This window comes from Entelurus aequoreus, linkage group LG24 (genome assembly GCF_033978785.1).
Source record: "Entelurus aequoreus isolate RoL-2023_Sb linkage group LG24, RoL_Eaeq_v1.1, whole genome shotgun sequence".
Taxonomy (NCBI): Eukaryota; Metazoa; Chordata; class Actinopteri; order Syngnathiformes; family Syngnathidae; genus Entelurus; species Entelurus aequoreus.
In genome coordinates, this window is record NC_084754.1 from 15,007,753 (window position 1) to 15,022,753 (window position 15,001).

The 15,001-nt window shown below is 36.5% G+C and overlaps 1 protein-coding gene across 2 annotated transcripts in view; it reads left to right on the top strand.

Moving 5' to 3' along the window:
- The window catches only part of osbpl5 (oxysterol binding protein-like 5), an 82,811-nt gene that overhangs the window by 52,094 nt on the left and 15,716 nt on the right, over window positions 1–15,001 (top strand). The window contains exons 3-8 of one of the 2 annotated variants that reach the window (XM_062036026.1): window positions 11,285–11,335; window positions 11,396–11,439; window positions 11,736–11,809; window positions 13,787–13,867; window positions 14,180–14,281; window positions 14,643–14,846. In XM_062036026.1, the coding sequence (XP_061892010.1) occupies window positions 11,307–11,335; window positions 11,396–11,439; window positions 11,736–11,809; window positions 13,787–13,867; window positions 14,180–14,281; window positions 14,643–14,846 (534 nt within the window). In that variant the 5' untranslated portion in view covers window positions 11,285–11,306. Of the gene's footprint in view, window positions 1–11,284; window positions 11,440–11,735; window positions 11,810–13,786; window positions 13,868–14,179; window positions 14,282–14,642; window positions 14,847–15,001 lie in introns of both variants that reach the window. The other variant, XM_062036025.1, reaches the window with a different exon arrangement.

Here is a 15,001-nt window from a genome sequence, read left to right on the forward strand (position 1 = left end):
TAGAATGATGTTCATTAATTATTCAATAAAACGTTTAACTATTTTTCAACAGTATCCTGATTAAAAATAATAATCCCCCAGTTTGTGGCTATTTATTATAAGGCATATTTTCAGAGGATACGCATTTTTACAGCATGTTTTAAAGAGATAGAATTTGAAATATGTGTTCTGCTTATTTTCTATTGATAAACCAATTCAGAATTGGATGTTTATTTAGAGGGCTTAATTCTAAGACATTAGATTTTCTGATACCTGAGTAGAAACCCTAAGTACACATTTTTCAGGTAAAAGAGTCATTCAAAATATTAGGTCATTTGACCAGCATAAATGATCAGTTTGCTGTGCTTAACACATCACATGTTTAGAACCCTCTGGTGAGCTACAGGTAGCTATTGAACGCCGTTTTGGAGACCCCTGTTTTAAGATTAGATCTGACCGCAAAGCAACTCTGGCTGAGACAATGCTTGCCCACAGACCCACTGATATCAATCTGAAGGAAAGTCTGTCTGGACACATTCAAGTTATTTTCTCCGGTGTGATCCTTACTTGGGGTGGGGAAAACATATTTGAACTTGGAGTAACGATGAGCATTATTCATATAATTTTAACTAGTGGTGTCCTGATCTGATATCAGATATTGGTCCGATATCAACCAAAACATTGTATCAAATGTATCGGTTTGGATTAAACGGGACAAGCGGTAGAAAATGGATGGATGGATGGATGGATAAAAAATGTCCGATATTAGCCTCCGATTTAAACAGTCCATTCCAGACTCCGCTCCAGAAATGTTATCCAGCAGCGACTGTATCTAGGATTATCAGTTGTGTGGCTTTCAATTAAAGAGGTCATATTATGATTTTTTCGATTTTTTTTTTTTACTACAATTTAAACACTACCTTGTGTCTACACATGTAATGGTAGTTCTAGGTCTGGGCCATATGGCCTAAAAATAAAATCGCTGATTTTTTTCAGAAAAAATGTCATTCCCCCTACTTTTTAAAGAAACCATTGAATACAAATGACAGAGATAATTCAAAAAAAGGTTTTATTTTATTTGATCAAAAAGTAGTAGCTTGAAATGACACTGCATACACTGCATCTTACTCTTAGCAAAATTCTAATTTGCATAATGGTTTTTTTGGACCAGATATAAATTGTGCTTTTTATGGAATAATTTTCAAATAACTAAATTAAGAGCTATCTTTGGTAAGCAATACTTTTGTCTTTAACAAAATAGTTCTGTAAACAAAACATTGTAACACTGCACATTACATGCAAATAAATAATAATCCCCAACATTAAAATTAATAAAGTGAAAACTTAAAACTTATGTCTTGAATAAAATACTTATCTAAATAAAATGTAGTATAAAGAGATGTAAGTTTGAACTATACGCTACTTTGTATTGGAAATGGCAACAGCGGAGGATGCATGTGCATGTACGAGTCAGTCTGCCCCACAACAGGAGGATGAAGAAAAAGGAGCTTATTGACTACAGTCTTTGACTACATTGGCGGATTCGTGCAAAGATCTTTGGGTACATTTGTACCATATGTGGAGATATCCGCTGACATTACAGGTCAGAAAACGTCATAGGACGGAGCAAATTCCAAACAGCTCGCTTGGAGGTAGTATGAAGGAAGGCAAGATTATTTTACAAATATCTCAGCCATGCTTCCACCGCTTAATTTCAAATTTTCGAGACCTTCGGGGATCCTTGATACACAAAAGCAGGTACCATCGAGTAAGAAAAGTTGGTTTCGCAATATAGGTCCCCTTTAAATCCAAAAAAGACATTGCGGCTGAGAGCAAAACGTTTTAGGAAGTCCTTAAAAATGCAGCACATGCATTCGTGTTGGACTTAACTCTATGGACGATACTGTTCTGTTGGGCATCGCTGCATGCTGATTTCCCACACTACACTTTTAAGTGATTGACAGAAAGTAGACTGCCTCAAAGTGGACCCAAAGGTGAGGCATTTGGCATGGGAGTGAGATTTAGTCAGACGAAAGTGGAATGCAATCCAACTCTGCTGAGCGTCACCGCAAGTCGGCGGAGGGTCCACAACTGTGGGCCATGGTGTGCAAAGGTGATTATGGATGGCCACAGGCCGCCATCCCTGCTATGCGCCTTGTTTTTGAACATTTCACCTACACAAACAAATACAAGTGCTTAACTTAACTTGTAACTTGACATGTACCTCCAAAATAATCTTGTGCTTTCGGGATGCAGACTGTAAAAGATGTGATTGGTCGGCTTTTTTACATTACTTCCTGTGTGTATGACTCGTTCAGAGGTTGTACCGCCCACCTTTGTAAATGCCTTCTATTCAGATTTACAATAAGAGTAACTTTTACAAATACATTATTTCCTGTTCTAATAACACTCACCTTGCATCTTTAATTTCCATTGTGTTGAGTGTTGACAAAGATAAACAGAGGGGTTCACAAAGTATAACATAGAAATACTCATAAAATCTCTGCATCTTGCTACCTTTAGAGCTTGCGGCTTGAGTTGCTGGACGGGCAGTCACTATGACTTGTTCACGTGATGAGATGTATCTTCAACAAATATTTGTCATGATAATTAAAGGGCACACATGATTATTTGCAGCGTTTCTGACTTATAATGTTGTAACAATGGTCTTGGTACCTAAAGTGACCAGTTAATCTTTATACTGTTAAGTTTATTTTGGATTGTGTCTAAAAAAAATTTTTATAGTGATATCATGTTTTGCTTCAAAACATGTTTTTAACAGTGTATATATTCAAAAGATAAATTATTTTTGACAATACGACACATGGAGAATTTCAATTGCATTCTAAAGAGAACTCCTCTCCAAACGAAAGGCTTGCAGACATACGCAGAAAGTAGGTTATCAACGTGATTGTGGAGCTAAATTTACACCAAAGCAAATCCATTACCAATTATATTATATCCAAATGGTTGTATTCACCTGACGTCACGTCCGGCTCATATAAATATGTGAGAATCGAAGTGGTGGGCCAGCGAGTGTCTGTTGTCATATCGTTCTGGGCGGCATTTTGCCTCTCTCAAAGGAAAAATGCTCTATGCTTGCGTTGTTTTATGCTGTTGGAACCATTCAAAATGCGAAAAAGATTAACGTTTTTTCAGAGTTCCTCGAGAGTCAACAACAGTAATCAAGAAAGTTGAGAGTGCAAGATTTTACAAAAAACGACGAGAAAAGTGGCACACACTCCAGTCAAAGGGAGCAGATCGAGTGAAAGAACACACAAGTTTGCAATGATCACTTTGTTAAAGGTTCGCTTGATATGCTTTTAACATTTAGTGTTTCCCATTTAAGTATTATCTTGATATTATTAGTATCTTATTGTAGTTTGTAGTTTTGTAAAGCACCAACTCTGCGTGTCTCAATAAAAAAAGCAAATGTGAGCAAAACATAAGAGTGAAACTTTTACCAAAGGTAGCGATCATAAATTAAGCTTTCAGCACACACACAATGTTGACATCTGTTGGTTTTTGTTTGACATTGAATGAATGAAAAAAAATAAAAAAAATTTGACATCTGTTATATAAATATATATCGATAAAGACGGGGGCAAAACATGCATACTCGTAAACGGTGCGTGCAACAAACATGACAGTAGACGTTAAGTCAAGTCATGAGAAAAAACAATGCATGATTTATCCGGGAGAATCTTGATATCCATTTCCTTGGCCTAGCCACAAAAAGAGAAGCTGTAGACCTTCATGCTTTTCCAAGTTTTTTTTTTGTATAGAATGATGTCTGGAGCACCAGATAGATCGACATGTCTGGGTATGCGACCGAAGGATAATCCTCACTCAACAAATCTTTTTTTGATAACATACAGTGATAGATTCCATTGCTTAGTTTGATTTTTTTTTTACTCAAGTCTGCTTTTAATAAGATATAGGCCCCTTGCTTACTCAGATAGTTCACAATTTGTTTGCTGCATAGTAGCCATATTGGTTTGGTGGCTCACCACTTGAGTTATTTCCGTTTTAAAGTCACGTGACGGAATACAACCTAGTAGGGATGTAACGATAAACAGCGTCTTGATAAACCACAATAGAAAGCCCCACAGTTAGTATTACTGCTATGAATTAAAATCATCGTAAAACCGTGATTGATAACACTTTGATAAACTCAAGGACGGGTGACACCCGCTCATTTATTGCTAGCTCAACTGCTAACATGAATACAAGTGACATTAACCTCTTTTCTCATGAAAAAAATACATTCCAAAATTGTAACTTGTATCAACACATTGCTGTCTAAACAACTAAGATATACAATTTTGCACATTGAACCTACATGCTGTGCTGTCTTAGCACAGAGCAAGCAATCAATAATCGAAGGAATATGTCATCACAAAGTGAATTTGCATGACATCACATTAACCGGACGTGATGTGCCCAACACCTTGTGCTATCAGACATAATCTGTGGAAATGGACAGGAAAATAGTGTTGATGTTAGAAATAGTTGTAGCAGTCCTGCCAGCAGCCAGCATGGTACCATGTTCCCTTCTGCTCCAATATGGTATTTGTTTTTGTTTTGTGTATCAATCGGAAAACAGTGTTTTCTGGTTAAATGTGCTAGAAAAGAGTCAAGGGCTGCAACTAACTACTAATTTGATAATCGATTAATCTGTTGATTATTACTTTGATTAATCGATTAATAATCGGATAAAAGAGACAAACTAAATTTCTATCCTTTCCAGTATTTTATTGAAAAAAAACAGCATACTGGCACCATACTTATTTAGATTATTGTTTCTCAGCTGTTTGTAAATGTTGCAGTTTATAAATAAACGTTTATAAAAAAAATAAAAAGGTAGCCTCTGCGCATGCGCATAGCATAGATCCAACGAATCGATGACTAAATTAATCGCCAACTATTTTAGTAATCGATTTAATCGATTAGTTGTTGCAGCCCTGGAAAAGACCCACTTAAATGCAGGATTTCATGGCATTGATAGAAATGTAAACATGTGTTTCTATCATTGAAGCACAGAGGCAGAACAGCCTTGAAAGAGAGTTTATGAAAAAAGTCATTAAACATATAAACCGTATGCACATTAGAACATGTCAACAGGGTACCGACTTTGATTAACTTTACACAGACACACATCTGTTCCTACTATATGTACCCTGGTGGAGTAACTTTGGGTCAGACATTTTGCCTGTGGTTGTTTTACCTGCCGTCCTATTCATAGTTGAAGGTTAATGTTTGACACAGGAATGCGTAGTATTGACTGGGCAGGCGCTGCTGTTTTTGCTGTTATCTTTTCCACAAGGTGCTCATATCATTTGGTAAATATTAGCAGAGCTGTAGTTTAGCAGGCATTGCTAGTGGAGGTGGATGTTAGCCTTTCCTTGTGAACTTGAGGTCATGTTTACATGCAGTAGGTTAAGCACAGTTGCGTGCAAATGTTTTATTTCAGTATTGAGAAGGGCAGTTTGAGATTTTATTTGAATGATTAGCTTTTGTCTTTCGCTCATTTCCATTTTCGTTTTTTTTCCATTTTTATTTTATTTTATTCAATGTCAAAACAAACAACATAACATTTTAACTCATCAATGGAAAGGAGCAGAAATAAGTATCAACTTACACACACTCTCTTCTTTGTCTTTTAAATAAACATGGCATGAAAAATCATTTTCTTACGGACTGTAGATCAAAGTTTTTTAAATTAAATTACCTAAACTTGTATCACTTTACGTAAACATTTATTTAGAAAAGCAAGATTTCAACAAATACAAATTTGAAGTGATACAAAGAAACAATTACTTTTCATTTAAATGTGACTATTTTAGTCTGTCTATTGTTTGACTATGATCATCTAAATATAAGTAATTCAAGAAGGGAAATCTTCAACAATACTGCAGCAGTAATGATAACCATGATAATTTTGGTTACACTAAATGTGATATAGAATTTTCATATCGTTAATTCCCTATTAATTACACCAACCTAAAAGTTTCGTTTTACTCTTCCACACACAAACAAATAAAAAGGAACTGCATTTTATTTTGGAATACTATCATTCAAAATCAATACATACCGTATTTTTCGGAGTATAAGTCGCTCCGGAGTATAAGTCGCACAGGCCGAAAATGCATAATAAAGAAGGAAAAAAAACATATATAAGTCGCACTGGAGTATAAGTCACATTTTTGGGGGAAATTTATTTGATAAAACACCAAGAATAGACATTTGAAAGGCAAATTAAAATAAATAAAGAATAGTGAACAACTGGCTGAATAAGTGTACGTTATATGACGCATAAATAACCAACTGAGAACATGCCTGGTATGTTAACGTGACATATTATGGTAAGAGTCATTCAAATAACTATAACATATAGAACATGTTATGCTATACGTTTACCAAACAATCTGTCACTCCTAATCTCTAAATCCGATGAAATCTTATACGTCTAGTCTCTTACGTGAATGAGCTAAATAATATTATTTTATATTTTACGGTAATGTGTTAATAATTTCACACATAAGTCGCTCCTGAGTATAAGTCGCAACTATGAAAAAAACTGCGACTTATAGTCCGAAAAATACGGTACACACATTTTTCTTTTTTTATGCATTTTAACTCGTAAATAAACACTGGCAAAAGTCAGCGAACAATGGACCCGAGGGAAGTCGTTCGATTCCACCTATAGGGAAAAACATCCAAACACATTCATCAGGTTTTTTTTTATATACACGCTTTAAGTATATATGTAATTTGGTAACAGGAACATTCATAATAACATGTAATATTTAAGTATTTTGCTCATTTTAAGCATACGCCGCAGCATTAATTTCACAAACACATCAGCAGCACCCCCCCCCCCCCCCCCCCCCCCCCCCCCCACAACCCCGAACGGGACAAGCGGTAGAAAATGGATGGATGGATCACAACCTTTGCTTTTTCCTTCAACAACAACTACTACTAATGTCATAGCTGACTTCATGAGAGACAACAAACATAATAAAACAAACACTTACTGTACAATGTCTGCTTTCACTGGGATGCCTACTGATGATGTTCATACTGCATATTGCCATTTAGAAGAAGATATCATAATCCTTGCGAAGGGTTTCCAAAAAAAGGTGGGCGCATACGAGCGTCTTTTCGTGTTTTTTGTTGTCTCAGGGTCTAAGTTGGCTGTCCAAGTAGTTCAACGTTTTGGTTTATGTCCACAACCATCTACTATCCAGTTGAGAGGCATGATTTATAATCTAGATTTAACTTTCCCCAGCTCACAGGCTCTAAAATGAACGTTAACGCTTAAAATAACAATATCGCTAATACATGGTTTTAATATTGAGGTCCCAAAATGTAAATGGGGTATGGTTGGCACTTTTTAAATGTTTTTAGTGGGTTTATCTGCACAATAGACACTAATGACATCATGGCTCCAATTAGCTGCATTGTTAGCTGACATTATTTACAAGTTACTGTGGAATGCATTAAAAAAGTTTATGAGAGACAAGAACACACACATGTTCTTGTCTCTCATAAGGATTGTGAATGTTAAAACAAAATTCCCCCAAAAATACAGTTCCCTTTTGAGAGTTTCAAAAGCTTGTGTTTTTAAGTACAAAAGTATATGTTTGTGTGTGGACAAGAAGAAAAGTATACTGTACATGCAATTTTAAAATGTTGGCATCCGTGTGGACATGGGCCTCCAAAAAATATTTACAATGTTTCCAAACGCGTGCGGAAAGCACCAGCATGTCCTCAATATAGGCACAACTGACTTTCATCCACAACACAAAATTAATGCATGCAAAGATACTCATGCTTAGTCTAGCCTGCCTGTTGAGTTTTTTCCTTGAACAAAAATTGTGCACTGCAGCTGTGATGTCTGACCCCTGACCTCGATATATTGACCCACCTCAGGACTTGCACTATTTGTGTGTGTTCAAATTTCTGTGTAGCTAAGACAGTTCTGTGTGCTGTTGTGTTTAAAATCTTCAACAACAGCTTTCATTGTTAGCTGATCTCAGCTACACATGCACTGCAGCAAAGTATTGCTATTTATAGCCCTCCTTAAAAAGGAGAAAGACAGCCTAAGTGTTTGAAGAAGTAGTCTACCTTTTTGGTATCCCATTTCCCTCACTGCATTTGATAAAAAATTAAAGGTAGAGTTAAAGCATGAGTCTAGGAAAGAGTAGAGTAGTACATGTTGGAAGGAGATGGTGAGTGCCAGTACAAATAGCAGTCTGTATGCCTTTTATGAAGATTTACCACCAGGTCTCTTTATATGCTCAAATATTTGTAGTTTAAGTCCATCTTAAATTAAATTGGTGTGCAAAAACCTGACAGTCCCACACAGAGCCTTGACATTGAGCCCCATAAGAATGGTAAGTGTGAGTCAGGCTCTCCCGTCCTACGTCACTTCATAAATGCTCTTCTGATTGAAATTACACAAAATGTAGTACCTCGGCTTACGAGTTTAATTGGTTCTGAAACTGAGCTGTAACCCAAAATACTCGTATCTCAAATCAATGAATTGAAATACAATTATGTGCTGAGCCCGCAAAAAACACCACCATGTTTAACATGTTGCAGGATTTTTAATATGAAAAAAATAATCTATAAATACCTAATATTGTATCAAAAACAAAACTATAGAATGTACTGCAGTATTTTTAAGAAATCAATTAACAATGTACAGTATAAAATAGTGGACTCTACGGTACCTCCTGTGAGTTGCTTCTCGGTCAAACACCATCAACAGCTTCTTCATACTCTCATGGATAAATGTCCTTCATTAAAAATAAATATTTTGCCGCCCTTGGCTGTCTTTATCAACTCATTCAGCTTCAGACTGATGCAGATTGCAACGTGTGATGCTCGTAGCCTTGTTTTTAAGTTCTTTTAATAATTAATTCATTATCTGCTTTTTTAATCACTGTTCTTCACACTTACTTTCTTGGATTCCGTGATTGGAGAAACACAGTTGCGTTTATCTCGTAGGGATGTATTGATATCAAAATCTCACGGTACGAAATTGTTACGGTATTAAAGGCACGGTACAATATTATTGGGGTATTGTCCAAAAAAAGGCTGGGAAAAATGCCATAATGTGTCAAATGAAGTGTCAGGAATGTTCAGGATAAACACAGTTACTGTAATTGAACAAACATAATGCTCAAACATACTAATCATATTTTTACTACACTAACATGTATTTTTAAGTGCAAATAATAGTGCTGGAACGTACACTGTTTCAAGCAAATGACTTACGAGCAAAAAAACATACAGTTGAGTGTCTTCAATGACAATGTAAACATCCAAAGCAACAAGTGTAAAACAATAATGTACAGTTTAGTGTCTTTTAAGTTTTACTTTCTGAGAAGCAGTAGACATGTTTTATTACTTTGAAAAATGCTGATTGTCCGAAAAGTTAACTAACAATTTAACTTTTCATAATGTAAATCCCCCACAAACTTATGTTCAAATATATTTTCCGGGTGATGGTTTATCAAGTAGCTTCTCATATTACTAGTATTTGCCGCAGTGTGCAGTTTCCGCAGCCCACCGAGCACTTTCCCTTCGCTGTGGTGCATGGTGACCAGCTCTATGTCGGTTTGGAAATGCTCCAGACAGAGGTGGCACGGCACGCCAGAGAGGTTATGTTTTTGCCATTGTTTCTTTGCAACATAACTCAAAAAGTTATGGACCGATTTTGATGAAATGTCCAAAAAAAACATTTCCTCTTATCTCCTACGAACACACTTCTCCCAAATGCTTCCTCTTTTTCTTCCCCACCTTGTTGAACCCACACTGCGTAGAGGATTTGGGGAAATTCAGTTTATTTTCAGACCGACAAAAGTGCCAGAAAAAAAATACACTCACCAACTTTCCGTTTGATACCGTTACACGTCACGGATTTATTCTGAGGATTTTCAAACCGCAATACCGTGGTATTTACAATACTGTTACATACCTAATAATCTAGGTATAAGTTAATGCTAGTATATAAGACACTTGATGGTTTGGTCAGATCTTTCAGGGTTTACTGTGACATTCGCTACATGCACTATCAGTGGGGATGCTCGTAACCCGAACATTTGCTCGCAACCTAAAGCATAACAATTAGCCAAGAGACAACTCGTATCCCAAAAAACTGGGGCACATGAAGTAGGGATGTGTATTGAGGACTGGCATATTCAGGTACCGGTTCCTAATTGGTAAAATTCTGGACTAATAATACTGCTTTCGGTACCTTTTTTATTTTTTTTAATTCAGCTGACCGTCGTAATTATGACACGCGAGCGCTGTCACATTCAGTCAGGTGTAGCCGCAAAGCATAAAAAAGGACACGGCGGAACAGCCGATCTGAGCCATAAATTAATTCAAATTATTGATCCTAGTATGGGGTCTACTATCTCGACATTCCCAGCTGGCAACAGTTATGCTCCATTTACATTTGTGTTCCTCAGTTTTACAAAAAGCCTTAATTTTAAAAATGTGTAATGATCTTTATACTAAAAGCCATGACTTTCAGCAGTTATTAAAACATGCTATAAATGGGTACCATTTTGTCTGTGCTTTCTCAGATGATTGTCGGAAAATACCAGGGGGGGGAGAAGGGAGATTAAACGTGCTGAGAGGAAGGAGTCTGAGTGAGTTAAATGGAGGTTCCATTGTGTCTGCCTTAATCAAAAATCACCAATTGGTTACATTTTCCCTCATGAATACACAGGCCATTAGTTAATGGGATCCATGTGGATGTGGAGGCACTTTAAAGCAGCATCCCTTTGCTCAATGTGTAGTGATGCTAAGGTCTCAAGTCTGTTGACGTAGGCAGATTGGGGAGCCATGGTGGAATAACATGCTATTTGTTTGGCACTGGATATGGAGAGTGCTAATGGGGTTGAACTTGATGTGATCTCTGAGATGGAGTCAATGAAAATGTGGAGTCTGAGTGCTTCATTGGAGTCTGAAGTGCTTGTCGCTACCATTTGCTATGTCACGCGGGGACCTTGACAAGTTATTGTACTGTCCAGTATGTCTTCATTAGTGCACCAAAGAGACCAGACAGACTCAAAATAGGGGAGGAACGACATGAGTCGGCGGTTACTTACGAAATAGCAGCGTGGCTCAGAATCCAGCTTCTGCCATCCAAGTCACTGCTGTGAAAACAGGAAATTCATCAGGGTTTCTAGAAAAGCACTATACAAATCTAATCCATTATTAAAATTATTATTACTTGTATCGAATGTCTGATTTTGTCTTTCTCTTTTCCACTGTGGTCTGTCAGAGGGCGTGTGCTGAATGTTACGATGAAGGAGGAGAGTTTATTCCAACGGAGGTATTCTCTGTGTCCAAATGCCACTTCCCCACCCAAAATTGACCCTCGTACCCTCACCAGGAACTTATCTGTTGGAGACCACAACCTCTACAACCTCAGTCCAGGTAGGTGGCCATGTGTAAATGAAGGGTTTATTTACTAGAATATATATGTTTTTTTATAGATTTATTTTTAAACATTCTTTATTGTCCATTCACAGTAACATTTATTAAACCACAGCTGGAAAAAAGTATTCAAGACCAGACATGCCTTTATTTTGGCAAATGATAATAATGATAAATGATAATAAGCAGAAATAAGCTGCTGATCATTAGTCACTTTTGACCTTTTTCTTTTATTGTACATCAGCTGCCTAAAGTCATGTGTTTATGTGTGACTGTGTGTTGCGGGTTTCCACCAGGCAGTGAGACAGACAGACAGGATCTCTCCATGATGACCAATGAACTTAGTCCTGTCCAGTCACCAAGCAGCAAGGTAAGAACACAATTCCTGATTGGGCAATTCTCTCAGTGAATTATGTTTTTTTTAACGTGTCAAACTGGCCATTTGTTTGAGTGTAAAAATGTAGCACAAATGTGGTGGAGTCCCCTAAAAGCTGTGGAATTGTTTTTATCAGTGTCATGTGGTCACTTCAGGCGAAACAATTGCAATTACCGTTTTTTTCCAGACTAAAGAGCGCAGTGGTATATAAGCCGCACCCACAACATTTTTGAAGAAAACAATATTTTTCCCATATATTAGCCACACCAGACTATAAGCCGCAAATATATATATATATATATATATACATATACTGTATATGTGTGTGTGTGTATATATATATATGTATATATATATATATATTGTTAAATGAGGTCTTTACACAGAAATATTTTGTAAATGTTTATTTACATACCTTAATTGTTTCAAACAAGTGGTCATGGACCCACTAGCTGCGGAACTTAGCTCTCCAATCAGCTTAACAGACTCAATAACTTCACAAATTTACTGGGGAATTTGTGAAACTGAAATAGTACAAAAAGAATGCCATTGTAAGTTAATACTAACACAGACACTCGTAAACATGTTGGTTAATGCCAACAACACTAGCTTGATTACATTACGATAGCGCGTACAAATATGCATGAAAACAGTCCGACAGACATCACACATGGGACGGTTTAATAGTTATGAATAGTTTTAGTCATATCGTAAAACTTACAAGTGTTGCTTATAGTGATAAATTAAAAATCCATACGAGTAGAAACGTTAGGGACGACTAGAAGACCGAACGGCACCTGTACCTCCGGTTTAAAGCACTAAACAGAAGGAAATACTGTAGACCACGGGTCCCCAAACTACGGCCAGCGTCCAAAATCAGGCCCGCGGGAAGTCCCAAGTATAAAAAAAATATATATATTTTTTTCTGTCTTTTCTCATCCACTTTGTACCGCTTGCTACTCACAGTGTCTCCTAGCCGCTCAGGCAAATTATATTGTCTAAAAATGCATTTTCTCATCGATAACGTGACATCATCACGCATGCGGAAAGTGTGCTAATATATATATATATATATATATACATCTAATATATATATCAAATATATATATTTTTCTTTTTTTTTTTTTCATTTATTTATTTCAGGCAATGACATAAAAAAGTACAAAGTTGACAACACATAATATAAATTAATATAGTGCAAAAGGTAATGTATAGTATGTCATGCATGATTGCCCAGTTTTGCCTGAAAGGGAGTGGGAAGAAGATAATTTATTTAATCCCACCCCCAGTTCTCCATTCAGTGATTATTCACATGAGTTTCACTCTTACATATATATATATATATATATATATATATATATATATATATATATATATATATATATATATATATATATATATATATATATATATATATATATATATATATATATATATATATATATATATATACACACACAAACACACACACACAGCCCGGACCCCGGCCAAATTATTTCAACCCAATAAAAAACCGAGTCAAAAAGTTTGGGGACCCCTGCTGTAGACGTTCACCCTGCAGCATCTGCAGTGAGCAAACTTGTCCAAAAGATGGCGCCAGAGCACAAACAATAACACACATTTTCAATGTCTCTGATTGTGTTTTATGAAAACTATTTGTTGAATACAAAACATAATGGCCGTTAGCGAAGAAAAATCCATAAATTAGCTGGATCTTTTTATGAACTGCAGAGTTTAAAGCATAGGAAAATGGTGGTTTTATAGCCTGGAATTTACCTGGTGTTTGCCCCCCCTGCGTATGTCTATTTGTCCTGTCTCTATGTATTAGAATGTGTCATACCTGTCTCAATTCAATTGAAATGAATGAATTAACGAATTCAATGAACCATGAGTGATTAATACATATTTCTGTTGCAAATAAACTTTTCTTGTTTCTGCTCCTGACGCTAATCTCTTGTGTCCCTGCTCCAGTCTGAATCAAGGATGTTTAATGGTTTTGAGAAGGATTGTCCCTCCCCGACAGAAAAACTTGCTCGAAAGGAGTCTCTTAAGGTATATAGCTTATTTTCCCTATACACTCTTGATTAGTATGGATTAAGGAAGTGTTGCATCATAGGTTTTATCACCCATTCATCAATAAAAACTGTCAGCTTAGTCAAAAGTATCACTGTCTTGAGTAATACAAAATCCACCTCGAGTACTTAAGTGACTACCAATTTCGTGCATACACACATCCATTGGTATTTCTCACTCTGCATGAGTTATTTCTTTTTAATGTACTCTGCTTCCACCTAGTGTTTGTACTTGTGAATTGTTGTTGCGCAGTACATTTATTAAGTAATGTATTATTTTCCTGCTTCTCAGGTCCAAAAGCAAAATTACCGGCAAGAAAAGAAACGCGCAGCCAAAGAATTGTTTAGCGCCCTGAAGGACCCTAGCGTTGTCATTATGTCCAACTGGCTAAAGGTAAGTTGGCGAAAGTGATGCACAAAAATATAATACAGTATATTTGTTTAGCAAAACCGGCTTACTAAGCTTCAATCTAACCTACAGCCATTCAATAAATAATCAGCTGCAGGTGTGATTTAGGAATACAGTACATATAAAGTAAAACAACCCTTCTAAAAATGGTGCTCTACTCGCAGTTATATCTGAATTTGATAACATTGGTTCTTTACTAGATAAAAATGTGTTCTGTTTCACTATATTAATGCATTCATACATCCATTGGATTTTGCTATGCCAGGAGTTGGCCACAATACCTCTGTTCAACATTTGTATTTTTAAGTGATATTGAAATTGCTCTTTCCAATTCTTTGCTCTTAAGATCCGTGGCTCTTTAAAAAGTTGGACCAAACTTTGGTGTGTCTTGAAGCCTGGAGTTCTCTTGATATATAAGACCCCAAAAGTAGACCACTGGGTTGGTACCGTCCTGCTGAGTGCCTGCAAGCTCATCGAGAGGCCCTCTAAGAAGGACGGCTTCTGCTTTAAGCTTTACCATCCCCTGGACAAGTCCATTTGGGCTGTTAAGGTCAGACATATTTGTAGTCTTGGCGTCTTAATTGCTGTGTATAATGTTTGTGCTAGAAAGCTGGATCGATGCCCTTTGTTTCTGTTTATGAGTCCATGTAAAGCTTAAGGTACTGTATGTATGAATCACTGTAAAATACAAACAAGACTTCCTGG